General features: G+C 50.4%; 1 protein-coding gene across 1 annotated transcript in view; it reads left to right on the forward strand.

Annotated features, from left to right (window-relative positions):
* Positions 1-19,122, forward strand: part of DCPS (decapping enzyme, scavenger) — a 55,366-nt gene extending 36,244 nt beyond the window's left edge. Inside the window, exons 3-6 of the mRNA XM_066259701.1 lie at positions 6,905-7,050; positions 12,072-12,185; positions 17,007-17,117; positions 18,725-19,122. Coding sequence (XP_066115798.1) covers positions 6,905-7,050; positions 12,072-12,185; positions 17,007-17,117; positions 18,725-18,991 — 638 coding nt within the window. The 3' untranslated portion in view covers positions 18,992-19,122. The remainder of the gene's footprint in view (positions 1-6,904; positions 7,051-12,071; positions 12,186-17,006; positions 17,118-18,724) is intronic.
* The last annotated feature ends 775 nt before the right edge of the window (positions 19,123-19,897 follow it).

Raw genomic sequence — 19,897 nt, forward strand, 5'->3', positions numbered from 1 at the left:
CCAAAATAAAAGTCCAGACCCAGACGGTTAAACTAGTGAATTCTATCAAACATTCAAAGACTTGGTTCCTATTCTACTCAAAGTCTTCCAAAAAATTGAAGAAGAAGCAATACTTCCAAACACATTTTATGAGGCCAACATAACCTTCATACCGAAACCTGCACAAAAAAAGAAAACTACAGACTAATATCTCTAATGAATACAGATGCTAAAATACTAAACAAAATATTGGCAAATCGAATACAACAACATATTAAAAAAATAATACATCATGATTAAGTGAGATTCATCCCAGAATCTCAAGGATGGTTCAACATAAAACAGTTAACGTAATACACCATATCAACAAAACAAAGAACAAAAACCATATGATCTTATCAATAGATGCAGAAAAAGCTGATAAAATACAACACAACCTTATGTTTAAGACACTCAACAAAACGGGTATAGAAGGAAAATATCTCAACATGATTAAGACTATATATGATAAACCATCTGCCAACATCATACTAAATGGCATAAAACTGAGGACTTTCCCCTTTAAATCAGGTACAAGACAGAGTGGTCCATTCTCCACTCTTATTTAATGTGGTGCTAGAGGTTCTGGCCAGAGCAATCAGACAAGAGAAAGAAATAAAAGGCATCCATATTGGAGAAGAATTAGTAAAGGTATCACTTTTTGCAGATGATATGATCCTATACATTGAAAACCCCAAAGACTCCACCAAAAGATTACTAGAAACAATAAACCAGCCCTGGCCGGTTGGCTCAGTGGTAGAGCGTCGGCCTGGCGTGCGTAAGTCCCGGGTTCGATTCCCGGCCAGGGCGCCCAGGAGAGGCGCCCATTTGCTTCTCCACCCCCCCCCCCTTCCTCTCTGTCTCTCTCTTCCCCTCCTCCAGCTGAAGCTCCATTGGAGCAAAAGATGGCCCGGCACTGAGGATGGCTCTGTGGCCTCTGCCTCAGGCACTAGAATGGCTCTGGTTGTGACAGAGCGACACCCCGGATGGGCAAAGCATCGCCCCCTGGTGGGCATACTGGGTGGATCCCGGTCGGGCGCATGCAGGAGTCTGTCTGACTGCCTCCCCGTTTTCAGCTTCAGAAAAAGACAAAAAACAAACAAACAAACGAAACAATAAACCAATACAGTAAGGTCGCAGGATACAAAATTAATATACAAAAGTCCATAGCCTTTCTATATGCCAACAATGAAATATTAGAAAATGAACTCAAAAAAATAATCCCCTTCACGATTGCAACAAAAAAAATAAAATACCTAGGAATAAACATAACAAAGAATGTAAAGGACCTATATAATGAAAATTACAAAGCATTGTTAAGGGAAATCGAAAAAGATACAATGAGATGGAAAAATATTCCTAGTTTTTGGATAGGAAGAATAAATATAATAAAAATGGCCATATTACCCAAAGCAATTTATAAATTTAATGCTATTCCCATCAAAATTCCAATGACATTTTTTAAAGAAATGGAACAAAAAATCATCAGATTTATATGGAACTATAAAAAAAACTACGAATAGCCAAAGCAATCCTAAGGATAAAGAATGAAGCTGGGGCATTACAATACCTGACTTCAAACTATATTATAGGGCCATGACAATCAAAACAGCATGGTATTGGCAGAAAAATAGACACTCAGACCAATGGAACAGAATAGGAAGTTCAGAAATAAAACCACATATATATGGTCAAATAATTTTTGATAAAGGGGCCAACAACACACAATGGAGAAAAGAAAGCCTCTTCAACAAATGGTGCTGGGAAAACTGGAAAGCCACATGCAAAAGAATGAAACTCGACTACAGCTTGTCCCCTTGTACTAAAATTAATTCAAAATGTATCAAAGACCTAAATATAAGACCTGAAACAATAAAGTACATAGAAGAAGACATAGGTACTAAACTCATGGACCTGGGTTTTAAAGAGCATTTTATGAATTTGACTCCAAAGGCAAGAGAAGTGAAGGCAAAAATAAATGAATGGGACTACATCAGACTAAGAAGTTTTTGCTCAGCAAGAGAAACTGACAACAAAATAAACTGACAGCCAACTAAATGGGAAATGATATTTTCAAACAACAGCTCAGATAAGGGCCTAATATCCAAAATACACAAAGAACTCATAAAACTCAACAACAAACAAACAAACAATCCAATAAAAAAATGGGAAGAGGACATGAACAGACACTTCTCTCAGGAAGAAGTACAAATGGCCAACAGATATATGAAAAGATGCTCATCTTCATTAGTTACTAGAGAAATGCAAATCAAAACTGCAATGAGATACCACCTCACACCTGTTAGATTAGCTATTATCAACAAGACAGGTAATAGCAAATGTTGGAGAGGCTGTGGAGAAAAAGGAACCCTCATTCACTGTTGGTGGGAATGTAAAGTAGTACAACCATTATGGAAGAAAGTATGGTCGTTCCTCAAAAAATTGAAAATAGAACTACCTTATGACCCATCAGTCCCTCTACTGCAGGGGTCTCAAACTCGGGCCCGCCCACTTCTTTTGTGCGGCCCGCAGACTGGCCGCAGACTAATCCACGAAGTTTGATTAGTCTGCGGGCAGCACAAAATTGGTGGGCGGGCCACGAGTTTGAGACCCCTGCTCTACTGGGTATATACCCGAAAAACTCAGAAACATTGATACGTAAAGACACATGTAGCCCCATGTTCATTGCAGCATTGTTCACAGTGGCCAAGACATGGAAACAACCAAAAAGCCCTTCAATAGAAGACTGGATAAAGAAGATGAGGCACATATACACTATGGAATACTACTCAGCCATAAGAAATGATGACATCAGATCATTTACAACAAAATGGTGGGATCTTGATAACATTATATGGAGTGAAATAAGTAAATCATAAAACCGAGAACTACATGATTCCATACATTGGTGGGACATAAAAACGAGACTAAGAGGGGAAGGGGGAGGGGGAGGGGCACAAAGAAAACTAGATAGAAGGTGACGGAGGACAATTTGACTTTGGGTGATGGGTATGCAACATAATTGAATAACAAGATAACCTGGACATGTTTTCTTTGAATATATGTACCCTGATTTATTGATGTCACCCCATTAACATTAATAAAAATTTATTTAGGAAAAAAAGAAATGAGATTAGTTTACCTGCTACTTGGAAGAAATACCCTAGGCTCGTACATAGCGACATGAGATGGGCCTGACAGCCATGGGCACCTTTAGTCTTCAGTGGTAAGCCCCAGTAGGCTGGCAAGGTCAGGTCACAGGTAGCCGGAGCAGGGCTGGAAGAAACTGAACCCTCCCCCTTGGAGGAGTGAGGGGGCAGCTTACCTACCAGTGTCCCTTTTTTTCCACTGCAAAAGCACGTCCCTGGTGGGGGCAGAGAAGCCTGGCAGGCTTTAGCTCAGTGACCTTCCTTTCCACTCTTGAATCAGGGCCCTAATGGAGTCCTATGAAGCCCCTTCAGGGCATTGGAACCTTTATGGGCATATGCCAAGAGCTGGTATTTTGCCTGATCTCTTTGGGCTGTCAGCCTTTTCTGTTCCTGTTTTGGTCATTATAGACCTTAAAAGCCATGCTTGGAAGATCTCGCTGAAGGGTTTGAGGGTCCCCATCTGCCTATATAAACTTTTTCCGTATATTTGGAGCTAATTGGAAAAAGACAAAAACAGCGTTATTATCTGGATAACAGATTTGACAGAGAAAGGGACGAGAGCATGGTAAAACAAGCCTTATACAATTGCTCTTGTGAAGTGAGTCTCTCATCCAGGGTCATGGTGTCTCACCAACTGTTCAGGAACCCACCCAGGAGCTTCAGCAGACCTAGGAAAAACACATATTCTTGGCCCCATAAGAGAACAGGGTCTGGCCCTTGCCAGATTCCTGTGAGCAGGTCCCTCCATTGCACTTCAGGGAAGGCTTTCCTTGTAGGATTCCAGAGTCTCTTAGCTGCCGAATGACCCTGTACATTAGTATTCAAAATAAAATTTTTTTTAAGTAAAAACATGATAAAGTAGATTTGCAGGAATTCCAGGATATGACTCCTTCCCCCCTTTTTAAGATTATTTATAATTGACTTTTAAGCATTTGTTGAGCACACTTTATAATACCTTTACTTCAAAATTGTAAGAAATATTTGTCTTTATGTTAACTTCTAAGAAAACATAGTAAATGCATTTTCGAGTAACATTTCCATACTTATTAAAACATTTCTACCCCATTGGTTAACAGGCAAATTAAAGAGCACATTAAAACTGGAAAATTCCAGTGTGGCTTGCATTATTTTCCTATATTATTCACGAAAATCTACACCTTTGCTAGGTAAATCTACTCTGCTTCAAGCTTTGTAGCTGCAGCAGTAGCAGCCTGAAGTTTGAAGCAGTTTAGCCAAAATTTGCAAGTCTTTAGGATCCACATTCCATTCTATTTAAATTTAAATGAGCGCGCTATACTTGTTCCAATTAAAATTAAAAATTTGTAGGGATATCATTTTATTTTTTCAATATTAAAGCCGGCATTTCCAATTTTTGCATGCAAGAACTTAAAACATCACATTTAGACAACGTTAAACAAAGACCAAACACAACCAAGAATCAGACAAGGTAGACAAATTAGACAAATTTGAGAGAAACCCGGGATTTTAGAGATTAGATCGTGGCCTGCTTGATCATTATGCAGGGCTATTATAATTGGAACAAAAGGATAGAAACTAAACAGAACTCTCTCAAAAAGGTTCGAGAAGGGCCGTTTATGAGATTCTGTTTAGCCACATCCAAACAGGCTTTCCTTTCGCTCTCATTTCAGACATAGAATAGTAAAGAAATAAAATGAGTTTAGAGAAAGAGAATAACTGGAAAAATCTGTAATTTTCCCAAACTCTTAAGTATTTCTATTTACTAAAGAAAATCAGATAATAACACAACTTTAAAACGCATCTCAGTCTTCTAATCATTCATAAATTCTAATAACTGCTACAACCAGCAGCCGTAATCCCTCTATTTCAACCCCCGCAGAAGGCAGGTTTAGCTTATCTGGGAGGGGAATACTCCCAGGCAGAGCTGAACCTCGCTAGCACAAAGGTCAGCCTGCCGTAGAGCCACCACCACCCTGGCGGCCACAGGGATTTGGGGCCCTGAGCCTTGGAGGCGCTTCCCCTGCTGCTGCGCCTCGAGCTCGTAGGAGCTGCACATAACAGCAAAGAAGGCTGCACTGTGCACTTGGACTGCGCCACCCGTGAGACATGTCTAGTCTGCCGCCCGTGCGCTCCCGTGGGACACGCTTTCTTCACCGCCCCCGCAAGTGGCTGCCTGCGTGTCCAAGAGGGGACCATGGCCAGGCCGTACTGGCAGCCGCTGGGACTCAAGGCGGTGGCTGCCACGCTTCTCGCGGTACTGGAAACTTGGCGGCTTCCGGAGCCTAGTATTTCCCCGCTGCACACCTTTTGTATGCAGATTCTGAGCTCTGGCCAGAGCGCTCTCCTGCCCCATTTGTGTCTTTTTCGCCCCGCTGACCTGGGAAGCCACCACTTCTGCCTCTGCTGTCACCTGCTTGCTTCATCTCGGGGGCACCGGGCAGGGCAAGCTGCGAGGCCAGCGTGAACCCTAGTCCACGGGCGGCCTTGTCTCTGCCGCTTTACCAGCTCTCGGCTCATCGCCCCTGCCTGGGGAGGCCAGCCTTCTGCTCTTTGGAGCCGAGATTTCCAAGGGCCTGAGACAAAGACTTTGGGAGCAGAGGGCTGCAGAGCCGCAAAGTTTAAAATGGCCACAGCCGTGATGTTTCCATCTTCTGAGTTACTCTCAGACTCCAAGCTCTTACATTTACATTCCTCTGTTTCTACCTCATTCTGATCAAACAACTTATTCTCAAGTAAAAACATTTGTACAAAAAGAAAAAGGTCCCTCACTTTTGAACCTAGTACTCCCATAGTTATTTACTCCCAAATTATTACTATACTCTCCCCCCACATTGTACTTAAAGGCTCCAGTTTCTAAAAGCTTTAACTTACTTCGTGTGCTCACTTCTGGGGGAGTTCCATTACCTCTCCGCTTTCCCTTTTTCGACGGCCACACATATGGGCGCCAGTTGTCGCGGTCCAACCACAAGTCTGTTACGGGGTCCTCGAACGGGAAAAGGTATGGAATTAAATAAATGATAGAGAATTAAAGACATATACATAAAGATGGGTTCGGGAGGACCACACGGCGAGCAGTCTCTACTGCTCCTAAGCTGATACAATGGCGGCCCCCAGAAGCGCATCCCCCAGAAGCGCATCCGTCTTTATTCAGGGAAAAAAACGTGGTCCATTAGCAATTCAGTTGTTTCCAAGACAACTCAAAGACAACCCTCACCATACCATTCAAATCTAACTTTACACCAATAAGATACTAGCTTCCAGCCTCTTCCAGAGAACGTGGGTGGGATAAGCAATAATCAGGTATAACTGGGCAGATGAGATGGGTGGTTAGGCCCAGCACCTGTCCCCTGGATATAAAAACACCTTGTTTATATTTCGGTCCCCAACAATCCTGCACTGCTTGGCATTAAGGGGGCTGCTTGGCTTTAAACGAGATTTTCAGCTTTGGGTCCAGAAATTTGGTATGTGAGAAGAGTCAGAAACCTTTCATTTCTCTGCCTAGAAAATAGAGGGAAGGACGAGGGGTGGGGTCGTGAGGTTTCCAGATTCTGAGTAAGGCCAAGCCTGTGAATTTAGTGGCACGAGGCATATGTGGGAGAAGACCATGTGTGACTAGAACCTCAGCCTTTGGTTGCCTTTTTCAGGGAATCAGAGGTGAGACAGGGGTCATCTCCTTTCCGTGGTGGGGACCAGAGCGTGACAGGACTGTGCAGAGAGCGGCCCTAACCGCAGTGCCGGGTCATGTCCTATCATTGCAGATGTGAAGACAACCGTGGTTTACCCGGCCACAGAGAAGCACCTGCAGAAGTACCTGCGCCAGGACCTCCGCCTGGTTCGGGAGACGGGCGACGATTACCGGAGCATCACCTTACCCCACCTGGAGTCCCAGAGCCTCAGCATCCAGGTGACTGGCCTGAGGGGTCAGCCATGAACTGCTGTCCCAGTGGCTAGTGTATCTTTCTCAGCATCCGTCAGGGTCTGACCGGGTGCCAGCCCTGTTCCACGACGCAGGCTGGGGGGCGGCGGCAGAGAGCGCAGTGGAGTCCCTGCCTGCAAGGAGCTCGGCCCCTTGTGCAGAGTCAGACAGCACAGGACGTATAAATGACTGCGTGAGACAGGAGTCATGAGTGCTGTGAAGAAAGGCAGCAGGAAAGTGGCATGCAAAGTGTTGTAGGTGTCACTGTTACAGGGACAGTCACTGGTAAGGGAATTGACCTGGTCTAGGGCATGCCCCGGAGCTCCCGGGGGATCTCATAGCAGCCTAGTCCATTGGAGAATCTGTATGTAGTCTACAGGAGCCCAGATACAGTCTCCAAGTGGCTGTGCCCTTGCCAGGTGTCTGAAGGGGTGGAGGCTGAGGCCTGCGTAGGCCCACTCCAATCTAAACTTCTGTTCCTGGGTTTGCCTGCAGTCACCCAGCCTCTAAAAGCTGCATCTCAGTAAAAAACTTCCCCTTCCCTAGTTCTCTTCTGCATTCATTCCCAGAGACAGGACCCTCTGGGATGGGCCTTAGCACAGGCCTTTTCTCCCAGGGCCACGTTTGGGGCATGGCCATGTCTTTTGAGTGTCTTCAGTGACTGGACCAGATAGATGCAAGGCCATTCAGCTAAGAGATCCCGATTTCTCCTTGGCCCAAGGCCAACCACAGCTCCACCTGGAATTGGCCCTGTGTGAAGGCTCGGTGGTGTTGAATGTGGCGTGTGGGTTGTTTCCTCACTCATTCCCTGGCTCTCCATGTCTTTACCACTCACCTCTGTTCTCTGTGAGCATTTCTCACTCACTGTCCCCAAGATTCAGTGGGGGAGAGGGTTCTAATGTGGGAAACTCACAGCCATTTCTCCCGGAACCTGAAGAAGGGAGGGTGTCCTGGATGTGGGGCACTCAGGAGAAGGAAGGAAGGGGAGGCTGGCAGGCAGGGCAGGAGGCGCTGTGTGCCCACAGCCTCATTCCCAGCCTAGCAGTGAGCCATGTCCCCATGTGTGGTGTTTGCACATGGTTCCTCTGGCTCAAGCTGGCTTCTTTTTTTTTTAAGTCCCAATACTTGCTTGTCTTCTATGTGGAAAAGAAATCTGTCTCCATCTTCTTAGACAGCTTTTGCTGTCAGGATCCTAGAGGGACCTCCTGGAATGTATGTTCTGTGTACTGGTTAAATATCTCTGGAACTCACAAGAGGAAGCCCTGAGTATAGTCAGTGTGAGTCATAGATGTACCTATTGTATACCATTATTCAGGTCCTTTTGGAAAATAATACAATAAAATTCCACTATACCAATTTCTGTTTGACATGAGCACTTGTTTATTCTTTCTTGGCTATTACTAGCAAGTTTACAAGCACTCAGCTGAACTGGCAACAGTCATTATGTTTATTGAGCATTACTATGTACCAGGCCCTGTGCTAGATTCAGGAGGGTCACCAAGGTAAACACTACAATGCCCCGTAGTCTTATAGGAAGACAGACAGGTAGTCTGACAATTGCAATGTAGTAAGATCAGCACTTTGGTGGTTTATATATGAGGAGCAGTGGTAACACAAAGGAAGAGTGATCAGTTCAGACAGTGGGGGGCTTCACAGAGGAGGGGATCCTCCAGTTGGGTCTTAAAGGACAAATAGAAGTTTACCAGGTAGGCAGGCAGATGGGCATTCCCGGCAGAGGGAAGAGCAAGGGCAGAGCCGCAGAGGGCTGGGGAGCTTGGGGGCAGCAGGCGGCAATGGAAGACCAGCAGGGCCGGGAGGAGGCACGTGCACCTGGTCCAGGGGTTCCCACCTCGCTGACCATCAGAGTTGCCTGGTAAGAGTTTTAAAAATACTTACCTGCCGAGCCAGAATGTTCAGGGAGTGGAGCTGGGAAATCTGTACTTAAAAAATATCTGTTTCTATGGGTCATCAGACTTGAGAACCATAGCCAGTGAGGGGCCCCTAAACAGTTGACTCGTGTGTAATGTGGTCGGTCAGAGGTAAGAATCCGGTGGAGTGTGGTGAGAGTGGGAGCAGGAAGACTAAAACCCAGCAGGGTCTGAACTGGGGCAGGGCGGCGGGGAAGGCTCGGGGCGATGGAGGAGGTTGATGTCCGGAGCTTAGGAGCTGGTTGATGTGGAGAGTGAGGGGGAGCCTGGATGGCGGCAGGCCTGGCCTGAGCCATGGTGGACAGATGGTAGGATTGTCAACTGGGGTGGGGGCGTGGACAGCAGAGAGGGTTTATGTGGAAGGGAGTGAGTTCAGTCTGGGACTTACTGAGTCCTCATGAGGTGCCAGGAGCTGTTCTAAGCATGTTACGGGCAGCACCTCAGAAAATCTTCACAACAGCCCTTTGGAGTAGGCATCCGAAGCCAGGGTCTGGCCCCAGGTTCTGTGCTCTGAGCTGACTACTCTACTTGGCTTCTCAAATTTGGTACTTGTAACTTCTAGTAAGAAACACCCGGTAAAAAAAAGCAGGTGTCTGTATTCGGAGCATGAGAGGTCATCAGGCTAAAAATGCCGACTGGTGAGTCACCTCAGCATCAGCCAGGTCTGGGTTCTCATTCTGCCGTCTCAGAGCCGTGTGACACTTCCTGCACTTTGGTAGCTCAGTGTCCTTGTCTGGGGAATGTGACGAGGTGTACCGGGTGTCACGTGCCTGCTGCTGCTTCCAGCGCAGAAACGGTGCCAGAGTAGACCTGCCATTGTGCACCCAGGTAACAGTCTGGGGGCCAGGATGGGACAGTGCAGAGTGGAGACACCTGCAGGTGGTTGGAGGAGCGGGGCCGCAGGCGGGTGAGCAGAGGAGCAGGAGCATGAAGAGGGAGCAGGATGTCCCAAGGTAGTCAAGGGAGGGGGCGTCCAGAGTGGGTTGCCAGGAGGCCATGCCAGGAGCATTCTAGAACCGTCAGTGCCCGCTCACAGGCCACCGCTGGGTGGCCGAGTCTCCAGCCCTGTTTTCAGATGGTGTCACTCCTCTACATAACCCCTAGGGTTTATGTGAATTCCGTTCCCTGGTTCTCCCTCTCTCATTGCGGTTCTGGCCTGAGATTCCTGTGGATTCCGGTCCCTGCTGCTCTCCCAGAGGCCTTTCCCATGTGGCCTGGAGCGTGGGCTCCGAGAAGAGGCTCGGGGCTAGAACTGTATGAACTTCCTCACCCCACTTTCCCTTATCTGCAAAATGGGGTGCCCATGGCCCCGAAGTCCCAGGGCTGCTGCCAAGACACAGTCCCCGTGGGGCGCGAGAGCAGAGCCTGGCATGTAGTAAGACTGCGCCCATCACCCACACCTGCGTGGACAGGGACCACTCCATTCGCACCGCCGTCAGTCCTGCCCTCGGCCAGCACCTTTGCTCGTCCTCTCCCTTCTTCCCCAGTCGGGCTGTGGCCTCCACCAACCGTACGCAATTCAAATAAGGCTGCTAGGGTGAACATGCTAGGATTTCATTCTTGGAGTAGGTTTTACTCTCTGCATTTCTTAGGAAAGGGGGGAGGGTCAGAGTTTCTTTCTGAGTCTTATTTTTATTTTTATTGATTTTGGAGATAGAGGAAGAGAGAGAGAGAGAGACAGAAACATCAGTTTTTCCTGTGTGTGTCCTGACCAGAGATCAAACCCACAACCGTTGCACATTAGGGTGACACTAACCAACTGAGCTATCTGGCCAGGGCTCTTTCTGAGCCTTGTTTCTTAATGACCAGCTTAAAAATCAATATCACAAAAGGCAAAACTTTTGGTCCCCTTCATCTTCCAGATCTCTCCAAGGAAGTGGTGCAGCCAGGCTTCTTGGGAAGTGTGGACCTTTTTTATTTGTTCTGGGTGTACCCCATGTGACCTGCCTGTGGATCTTACCAGGAAACTAGGGGGCCCAGCTCTTCCCAGGCAGGTACCCTCTGCTCCCTAACTCTCCATCTCAGATAGCTGCACTTGACCTTGCCCATGCTGGCCAAGAGCTGAGGAGAGCCAAGGATGTGGCTCCTGGGATGAGGGGTGCAGATGCTACACCAGCCCCTGCCACTGGCCTGACACTGCTCGTGCCTGCACTTCTGGGGTGGGCAGAGGAGCCCTCCCCTGGGCTGGTGGTGTCAGTGCCCAGGCCTCCTGTTCTACCCCTCCATGAGCTTGTGAGGTAGAAGGGGCAGCAGTGTGAGCCCAGCCACTGCTGTCTCCTGGCTGTCTATCAGGTTCTCTAGGATTTCTGGCGTAGAGTTCAGTGACCTGGAAGGAAGTCTCATTTGCAGAGTGCTCAGAGCTGGGGAGAAGTGGAGAGTTGAGATCTGAGGTCTGTGGGTTTGAGCCCTGTGAGAACAGTCTTAACTTCCCTGCTGCAGGCTTCTAAGAGAGGCCCGTGTGTGGGAGAGCCAGAAGCCCTCAACTGACAGAGAGATGGCCTTCAGGTCTTGGTTATGCAGAGCCATGTCGGCCAAGACTGCCGTGGCTCCCAGTGGGCAGTGCTCTTCCCACCTCTGAGAATCCCAGTGGGGTGGGAAACCCACACACATTAATTTCTAGAACCCAAGCCTTTCCTTGCCCTGGCATGGAGCCAGCCTCCTCTGCAGAGGGAGCCCCCAGCCTGATAATTTGCTGTGGTCCTGTCATCCTGGGCAGGGCCCGTGGAGAGGGCTCTCCCCAGTCTGTGGGCAGTGAAGGGTTGAATGCAGAGCAGGCCCACGGGCCTGCAGTGGAGCTTATGCACACTGCTGGCCAGGAAGAGCCTCAAGAGCCAGCACTGACTGCATGGCAGGGGCCCTCGTGGGGATGGCTGGTGACTAGGGTCAGTGGCGGTAGTGGGAGAGCTCTCCTCCAGACCCCGATGGCAGATCCTGGGGAACAGAACAGGACAGCCTGAGTGGAGATCTCCTGAGCTCAGTGGCTGTCCTTCCTGGAGGGGCCAGACAGCCTCCCTAGCCCGGTCTCGGGAACCACCCCGAGGGGTGGTGACTGGATGTGAACCCCTCTCCCTCTCCTTGCAGTGGGTGTACAACATTCTCGACAAGAAGTCTGAAGCCGACCGGATTGTTTTCGAGAACCCAGATCCCTCTGATGGCTTTGTCCTCATCCCTGACCTCAAGTGGAACCAGCAGCAGGTAAAAGGAAAGATTTCCGGCTGGGATTCTCTGCTCTCCGAGCACCTGCTCCAGGTTGCTGGCCTGCCTTAATCCCACCTTCTTTCCCACATTGGCCTCTCACTCTGTAAACAGATTATAATTAACCATCAAGGAGGGGTCTGAGCTCTGCAGTACTAGTGCATACCTGTCACACACAAATGTTTATGCTTTGATGGGTCCCTTAAAACGCTTTTTCTCTCCTCCAATCCCCACCCCACCCCCACTGTATGTGTGGGGTGGGGAGAGGCAATGTTTGCATAACTGCATGGGCCACTCCTTTGCCAGCCAAGTGGCTTGAGGGGCCACTCTCACTTTCTGCAGCCCTGTGGTAGACTGTTTGCTTTTTGTCCTCCGCCTAGACACCAACAGATCCAGGCAGGCCCATGGTCTGAAGTAAAGACAGGCAGCAATCATGGTGAACATCCTGAGGCCTCCCCTATACCGCCCTGGTCACAGAACACGTCTCCTGGCAGCCCCTCCTCTACCTGGACCCCTCGGCTTTGTTTCCTGGTCTCCACGTGCCTGCTGCTTCTCTTTACCTACTAAGGGGCAGGTTTACAGTGGAGCCACCTTCTCTCACGCTGTCGCTCTCTCGTTCCCTGTAGCCTCTGTCTCTCCACCTTCTTTCCTCCTGTCCTCACTCCCCTCTGCCTGCCCACTGCGAGCCACGGTGCACCACCAGCTCTGTGGGTGGACTGACGCCCCCTGTCAGTACCAGGACAGGCAGGGCCGTGGCTGACAAGAAGTGCCGTTCCCGCCGCGGACTGGGGTTGGGCCAGCCTCCGCCTGGAGCAGGTCAGGGGGCTAGGAGAAGGCCGGGGAGGCCAGATGTGGAATTGCTGAGCAGCAAACATGCCCCCCTCCTCTAACTAGATTCTGGAGTATTCCAAGCTCGGGTTTCCGTTCTGCTTTTGGGTGGCCCTCTGGCTTTTGTGTTCGTCATGCAGTCAGGAGACAGGCAGACATATTATTGTTCTGGAGTCTGGGCCCTGCCTTCCTCGCCTGGGATACCTTTCGTCCTTTTAGCTGTGGCCTGCTTGCCAGGCCTTTGGGTCCTGAGGTCACCTGCAGTTTGCTTAGTTTTGATTTGGTGATTTCTAGACCTGCCATGCCACTTTTTGCGAAGGGGGCTGGGAGCCTGTGGTTCGGGCACAGGGCCAGCATCTCAGCTCAGAGGCACACAGGCTTGTGAGTGCCAGCTGTCTTATGGGAGGCCTGTGGGAATTCCTGAACATGGCTCAAGGGGTGGTAGGGAATTTGAAGGGACTTTTGAGAAGTTAGAGCACTGCTGGTAATTTGTTAGAGCCAGGTAAGAACAAAGTGTGTGGTGTTGTAGTGGAGAGAGGCTGAGCGAACACTTGCCCCCACTCTCACCTGTGGAGGTGTTGGGGAGCTTGGACAGGGGCCTAAGGATGCTGGTAGCAGCTCTGAATGCCTTTGTGCAGCTTTGCCAACCCGTCTGCCCCTCAGCAGCCCTGAGCCCAGAGGTCCTGGATTGCAGGCTGCGTCACAGGAGGAGGGGGTAGGGCAGGAGGAACTCTGACTCACAAGGTCTACGAGGACTGGAGAGCTTGTGATTTGCAGGGGCATGGTGGTCCAAGGGCTGTGCAGGGACAACAGAAGAGAGACTTGTGCATCTCTCTTCTAGCTCTGAACACGCTTGAGCTTATGGCACCAAAAAGGGAATCCGGCGTCTTTCTGGCCTGGTGCTGGCAGGCATCCTGCCCGGCCTGCCAGTGGGGCTGCCCGCTCTCTTCCCTTTAGGACAGAGAAGGCTTCAGGAACTGCACTGAGCTTTCAGCCACATGTCTGGACTTGCCTCAGTGGTTGAGTGGGCAAGCTGAGATGTCAGACTTGCCTTGATGGTAGTATAGCTGCCATTGTTTTGACCTTTGCTTAATTGGCACTTGTCTCTGGTCGTGCCCTGTGTTGTCTCAAATCCTTGACCTGTGACAGAACACTAAAATTGACGTTTCCTGAGAATTGGGCACTGGATCCAGTGGGGAGACTGGACAGGCTGGACTCCCGTTCTTTCCCTCAGACCTGGGCAGGGGGATACTGGTACTTCTTTGAGGAGGCTTTCTTGCCACCTGGAATCTCCTGCTGCTGTTTCTCCCAGAAGTACATCTTTATATACTTTGTATGTATTTATGCAGCCCCAATTGATGGCTCACCATTAGAGAGACTCTCCGTATGTATGTCTGTATGTCTGTTCATCCACCCATCCATTCCACAGATAGTTATCAAGTGCCTAACATTTGCTGACTACTCTGCCTTACTGGAGGTTATAACATCCCTTCCTCAGTTCTCTTGAGAGATCACCTATATATTTTATTTGCTTATTTTTTGTTAATACATGCACATGGTAAAAATGCAAACAGTATAAAGGGTAAGCAATGAAAGGAAGTTCCCTCACCCCACCTTCTTCCATTTTCCTACCTTAGAAGAGGTCATTTCTTTGTCCTTCCAGAGATAGTGTTTGTATATTGTATATATAAACATGTATGGCCTGGCCAGGCAGTGGCACAGTGGATAGAGCATTGGACTGGGACACAGAGGACCCAGGTTCAAAACCCTGAAGTTGACGGCTTGAGTGCAGGGTCTCTGGCTTGAGTGTGGGATCATAGATATGATCCCATGGTCGCTGGCTTGAGCCCAAAGGTCTCTGGCTTGAAGCCCAAGGTCACTGGCTTGAGCCCAAGGTCACTAGCATGAGCAAGGGGTCACTTGCTCTGCTATAGCCCCCCGGTCAAGGCACATATGAGAAAGCAATCACTGAACTAAGGAGCTGTAACAAAGAATTGATGCTTCTCATCTTTCCCTTCCAGTCTGTCTGTCCCTCTCTCTCTCTCTCTCTCTCTCTCTCTCTCTCTCTGTGTCACACACACACACACAAGCATGTATGTGTGTGTTCATAGAGACACACATACACTTTCAGTTCGTGTGATTCAGGTTCTCAGGTCTAAGGTTCTTAGACCAGGAATTGCTCCTTCCGGGCCACTCCAGAGATGGAGGGTGGCTGTCTGCAGCTCCAGCCAGTCGCAGTCTTGCCCTTGCCAGGAAGCTGCTACTTTGACTTCACTGTCCTGCCTTGTAAAAAGAGATTGGTGGCGTTTTTTCCTCGAGTAATGGCCGGGCACCTGCTGGGGTGCAGCCTGAAACTCTCCCAGACCCTTGTCTAGGTTTTTTCAGGCCCTTTGGCTGCATGCAGAAAATCTGGGGTAATGTTCAATATCAAAGAATGGCTTTCTTCTCCCGCCCCCTCCCCCCTGCCCATGAGCTGACACCCAGCACCAGGCTTCATTCCTCATTCCATGTCAGTGGAGCAGACAGGTGTGATTTATTGGCCTGTTTGGGATTTGTCAGCAGACATCATTTAAAACACTGCTACTGTTATTTGTGAGTCCTGTGATAGTGACACATGGAACAGCTGAAGACACCCGTAGACACATACACATCCCAAGTTTAAATAATTTTGTTTCCTGGCTTCTCCTTGGGCCTCTAACTAATGAGAGAGTAAATGTCCTGGACACGTCTTGAAAAGGGGAATGCAGAAGGACTTGAGGGCACAACTGAGGCCTGGTCACCACAGCTTTGTCATTGCCGGGAGGTCCCACTGGGCTCATCTGGAGCAGGTCTGGGGCAGAGAGCCCAGAATCTTGGAACTCTGGCAGAGAAATTTGTCTGTGGCAGGAAGAGACCATGTTGGCAGGAAGAGGCAGAGTTGGGTATCAGGTACCGTGGAAAATCTCATTCTCACTTTTTAAATCAAGGGCCTTCAGGATTTGATTGGGTGACTCATGGCCCCCAGATTGTCCCGTTGAGTCTGGTGGCTCAGACTGCAGGGCTGAGTGATGCGGAGTCTCCCCTGCCTCCCCCACGGAGCCTGGGTGTCTGGGGCCGGCCTCACACGTGCATGTGATAACCAGCCAAGGCTGGGTTTTGGGTGAGCAGGGCAGGGTGGGGACATTACCTGGGCCAGAGGAAGAGTTGATTTGCTGTCCTGAACAAGATCTTACTGACTTTGGTGTTCTTTGCACTGTTGTGACCTCCAGGTTTTCAGCCAGGTGATATTTTCAGGGAGGACAGTAGGAGTGGCTGTCTGTGAGCCCTGGGAGATAGGGGAAGAGAGAAAAAGGTTAATAAGGCTCTGGTGGTGCTCCCCTCACGGCCGAGCTGGCGCAGGCTCCGCTTGCACCCTGCACACCCCTTCACATGTCTTCAGCTCCAGATAAATAAATCGGGTTGTTGACTCTCCCCTTACATGCCCTATGCTTTCCTGCCTGAGTCTTTGCTATTGCTGTTCCCTCTGCCTGAACGTTTCTTTAAACCTACCTCTTCAAGCCCCGGATCTCTGCCTTCTCTTCCAGGAAGCGTCTCTGGATGGCCCTAGCTGGACAGTCTTTCCTTCTTCTTCCTGCACTTTGGTCACTTCCTGTCTAACAGTAGTTACTGTGTACATGTGATTGGACCGTATCTGTCGGAGGGAAAGAGTTGTCCTTGGCACTTGCTTGAACACTATTAGCTCTTGTGGGTTTGTAAAGACTCCTACGTGATATTTTTTAGCTGGAGGAATAAACAGAAGTTCTGTTCCTTAGACTGTCCCACTCACCCCAGGCACATGGACTCCCACATGGTCTGGGGATCCTTTCTGCTGTGGGGTCCCTGGGGTTGGCTGTGGCTGGCACTGCAGGCCTGGGGGGGGGGGGGCGCTTGCTGGCTTCCCTGGGGAATTCTAGGATGGGCGCCCTCCCCTGGCTCTGTCACCGCTGAGCCTGGTTTACCCGTGGTGTCGTGCAGCTGGATGACCTGTACCTGATCGCCATCTGCCATCGCCGGGGCGTCAGGTCGCTTCGGGACCTTACTGCGGAGCACCTGCCGCTGCTCAGGAACATCCTCCAGGAGGGGCAGGTGAGTTGTCATGGCCCAGGCACATGGAAGCTCTGGTTCAGTGTGTTCCTGTACGGCTCTCCTCACCCTTCCCAGGAGGAGGTCTGCAGTGGGGCTTCTTTCTGGATGTCGGGGTGGGGGGACTGCAGACGGGCTCTTCAGGTGGACTCAGAAGGCCCTGTTGCGGGGGCCTGCCCCACCCTCCAGCTCACCATTCAACCTCCTCTCCTCACCCCACACTCAGTCTTCTCATCCTAGGTCCCCACTTGGCCTCTGCCTGTCTCCGCAGGCCCCCTCTGGGGTGCCCTCCCGCCGGGATGGCCTGCCTTGCTGTGACAGCCACCTCCTGCCAGCCGGAGTGTCTTGGCTGTGAGGTGTGAATGCAGACACTACCTCCTCTAGCCTGAGGGCAGAGGCTGCATTCCCTAGCACCTGGTGTTCCAGGTACTATCTCTCTGGAGTGTTGACTGACTCAAATGAAATTAAGGGGTGCTGAAAGGAGCCCTGTGGCGAGGGAAGGTAGGGAAGAGAGACTGGAATCCAGGGCTGTGGCCCTGGTTCTAACATTTTGACCCACGCCAGCTGGCTGACCTTGGGCCTCCCCTCTCTGGACCTCAATACCTGGTTAGGGTCCTTCTGAAACCTCCATGCTGTGGGGTTGTTTTCAGTGTTGTTTCTACTCTGAAACATTTGAAGTCCCCCCTACCTCCTGCCAGGGTCTCCTCTCTGTTGACCTCTGGACCCAGCTCTTGTCAGTGCCCTACCCCTCCTCTCCTGCCAGCTCATGTCACCATCTCTGGCCACACGCTGTGGTCTGAGTGACTCGTTTCTCTCCTAAAACAGCCTCTGGTGGGCAAAGAGTGGCATGTTGCTTTTGGGGAGATGCTCAGCCAATACTTCCACCTGCCCTGGCAGCTCTGTCCACCTTGCCCTATTTATCCCAGGAAGGCCTTTGGGCACTTTGGCCCTGGTCTCACCCTGCTGCACAGATCCCTGGCATGAGCTTCAGATAGAGAAGGAGCCCACGGAGGCCCTAGTCTTCTCCTCTTCACCTCTGGCCTCCTTAGGGATTTTCCCACAGTGGAAACCAGACTCTCCCCTTAACTCCAAGCTTCTTAGAGACTCTGGAAGAGGGGTTTGATAGAAAAAGCCCTACCCCAGCCCAGCGCGAGGCGGGGCCAGGGGGCCAGCCAGTCGTGCTTTCCCCCTTCCACCAGGGTCTCCCGCAGCCTCCCATTGTTGCCAGTTCCACTGCGTTGCAGGCTGAGGGAGAACAGGCCTTATCCCTGCTCTGGCTCCGGGGGCCTGGCCTCAGGCACTGGGACTTTCTAGATTCCTAGAAACAGCTGTTAGAGGAAGCAACTGTTTTATCCAGGTTGGAGTGGGGAGCCCTGATCCAGGCCACTGGCCCCTTCATTGGGAGAAAGTGCCTCAGCTTTGGGCTGTCACCTGCATTTGCTGATTCTCTAGAAAGGAAGCCAGGGACCTGAAGCACACAGTGGGCAGAGGGCTGTTGGGAGGGATTTTATTAGGTGTCCAAAGGCTGGGCTTGGATTAAGACAGGAGGAGGGCCCGCTGCTGGAGGGCAGGCAGCATAGTGACCGTGTCCTGCTGCTCCCTCTCCCCAGGAAGCCATCCTGCAGCGCTACAAGGTGAAGGGGGACCGCCTCCGCGTGTACCTGCACTACCTGCCTTCCTACTACCACCTGCATGTGCACTTCACCGCCCTGGGCTTCGAGGCTCCCGGCTCTGGGGTGGAGCGGGCGCACCTGCTGGCAGAGGTGATCGAGAACCTGGAGTGTGACCCGGAGCACTACCAGCGGCGCACCCTCACCTTTGCCCTCAGGGAAGACGACCCCCTGCTCAAGCTCTTGCAGGAGGCCCAGAAAAGCTGAGTCTACCCAGGGCTGTCCAGAGAAGAACACAGACGTGTGGGACTAGGGCGGGGGGATTTAGCAACAAATTAATTTTTTTAATGTGTTTTGTACTAGCTTATTTCTAGTATGTGAATAAAGTGTTGGTCTCACTTGGTGTGGAATGACGGGGCCGCTTGGGGAGGTAGGCGCTGAGGACAGTGCAGTGCAGAGCCCGGGGGAAGGGCTTGAGACGGGAGGCCAGCCTCGGGAGGGGAGTGTGGAGTGGCTTCAGCGCCCTGGGTGGCGTCCCGGCCTGTCTCCGAATCCCGCACCCCCGTCCTTGCTGACTTCCGTGTCCTGAGTCTCACTGCCTCCCCTGTTATCCTGACTACTGCCACACCCCTCTTCTTCCTTCCTCAGTTTTCTAGTTCCACATGTCTGGTGTGTCCCCAGAAAACCAGATATGGAAACTTTTGGGAAATAATGTATAGCATTTTTTGATAGACTTCCTCTTTACATTCCCAGCATTGAGGTCACCCCTTGGGGTGAGTCAACCCTGCTGATAAAGTTGTTGACAAGGATAAAGAATTGCCGCCTGGAAGTGGGAGGGTTTTAATAAGAATTGGATGATGCAAGCCCAAAAAGCCTGCCTTCCTCTCTGTTATTTGGTCAGCGAGTCCCTGGCCTTGAGTTTATTATCTAGGCAGGAAGACAAAGCAAACACAGAGCAGCCATAAGATCAAATACAAAACATGCACCAGCCAGAGCAATAGGTGTGGGTGCGGCGGGTACAGAAGCCCCGTGGGGCTTGGGACCAAGGTGCGCCCAGCATCACAGGTCCCTGTTCCCAGAATCTCAAGGCCAGGAAGTGACTTTAGAAGGGACTGCAGGCTAGTGGCCTTTAAGGAGCCAACAGGCTGATCTGGGAAGGGTGACACCTACCAC

Source organism: Saccopteryx bilineata, chromosome 2 (genome assembly GCF_036850765.1).
Source record: "Saccopteryx bilineata isolate mSacBil1 chromosome 2, mSacBil1_pri_phased_curated, whole genome shotgun sequence".
Taxonomy (NCBI): domain Eukaryota; kingdom Metazoa; phylum Chordata; class Mammalia; order Chiroptera; family Emballonuridae; genus Saccopteryx; species Saccopteryx bilineata.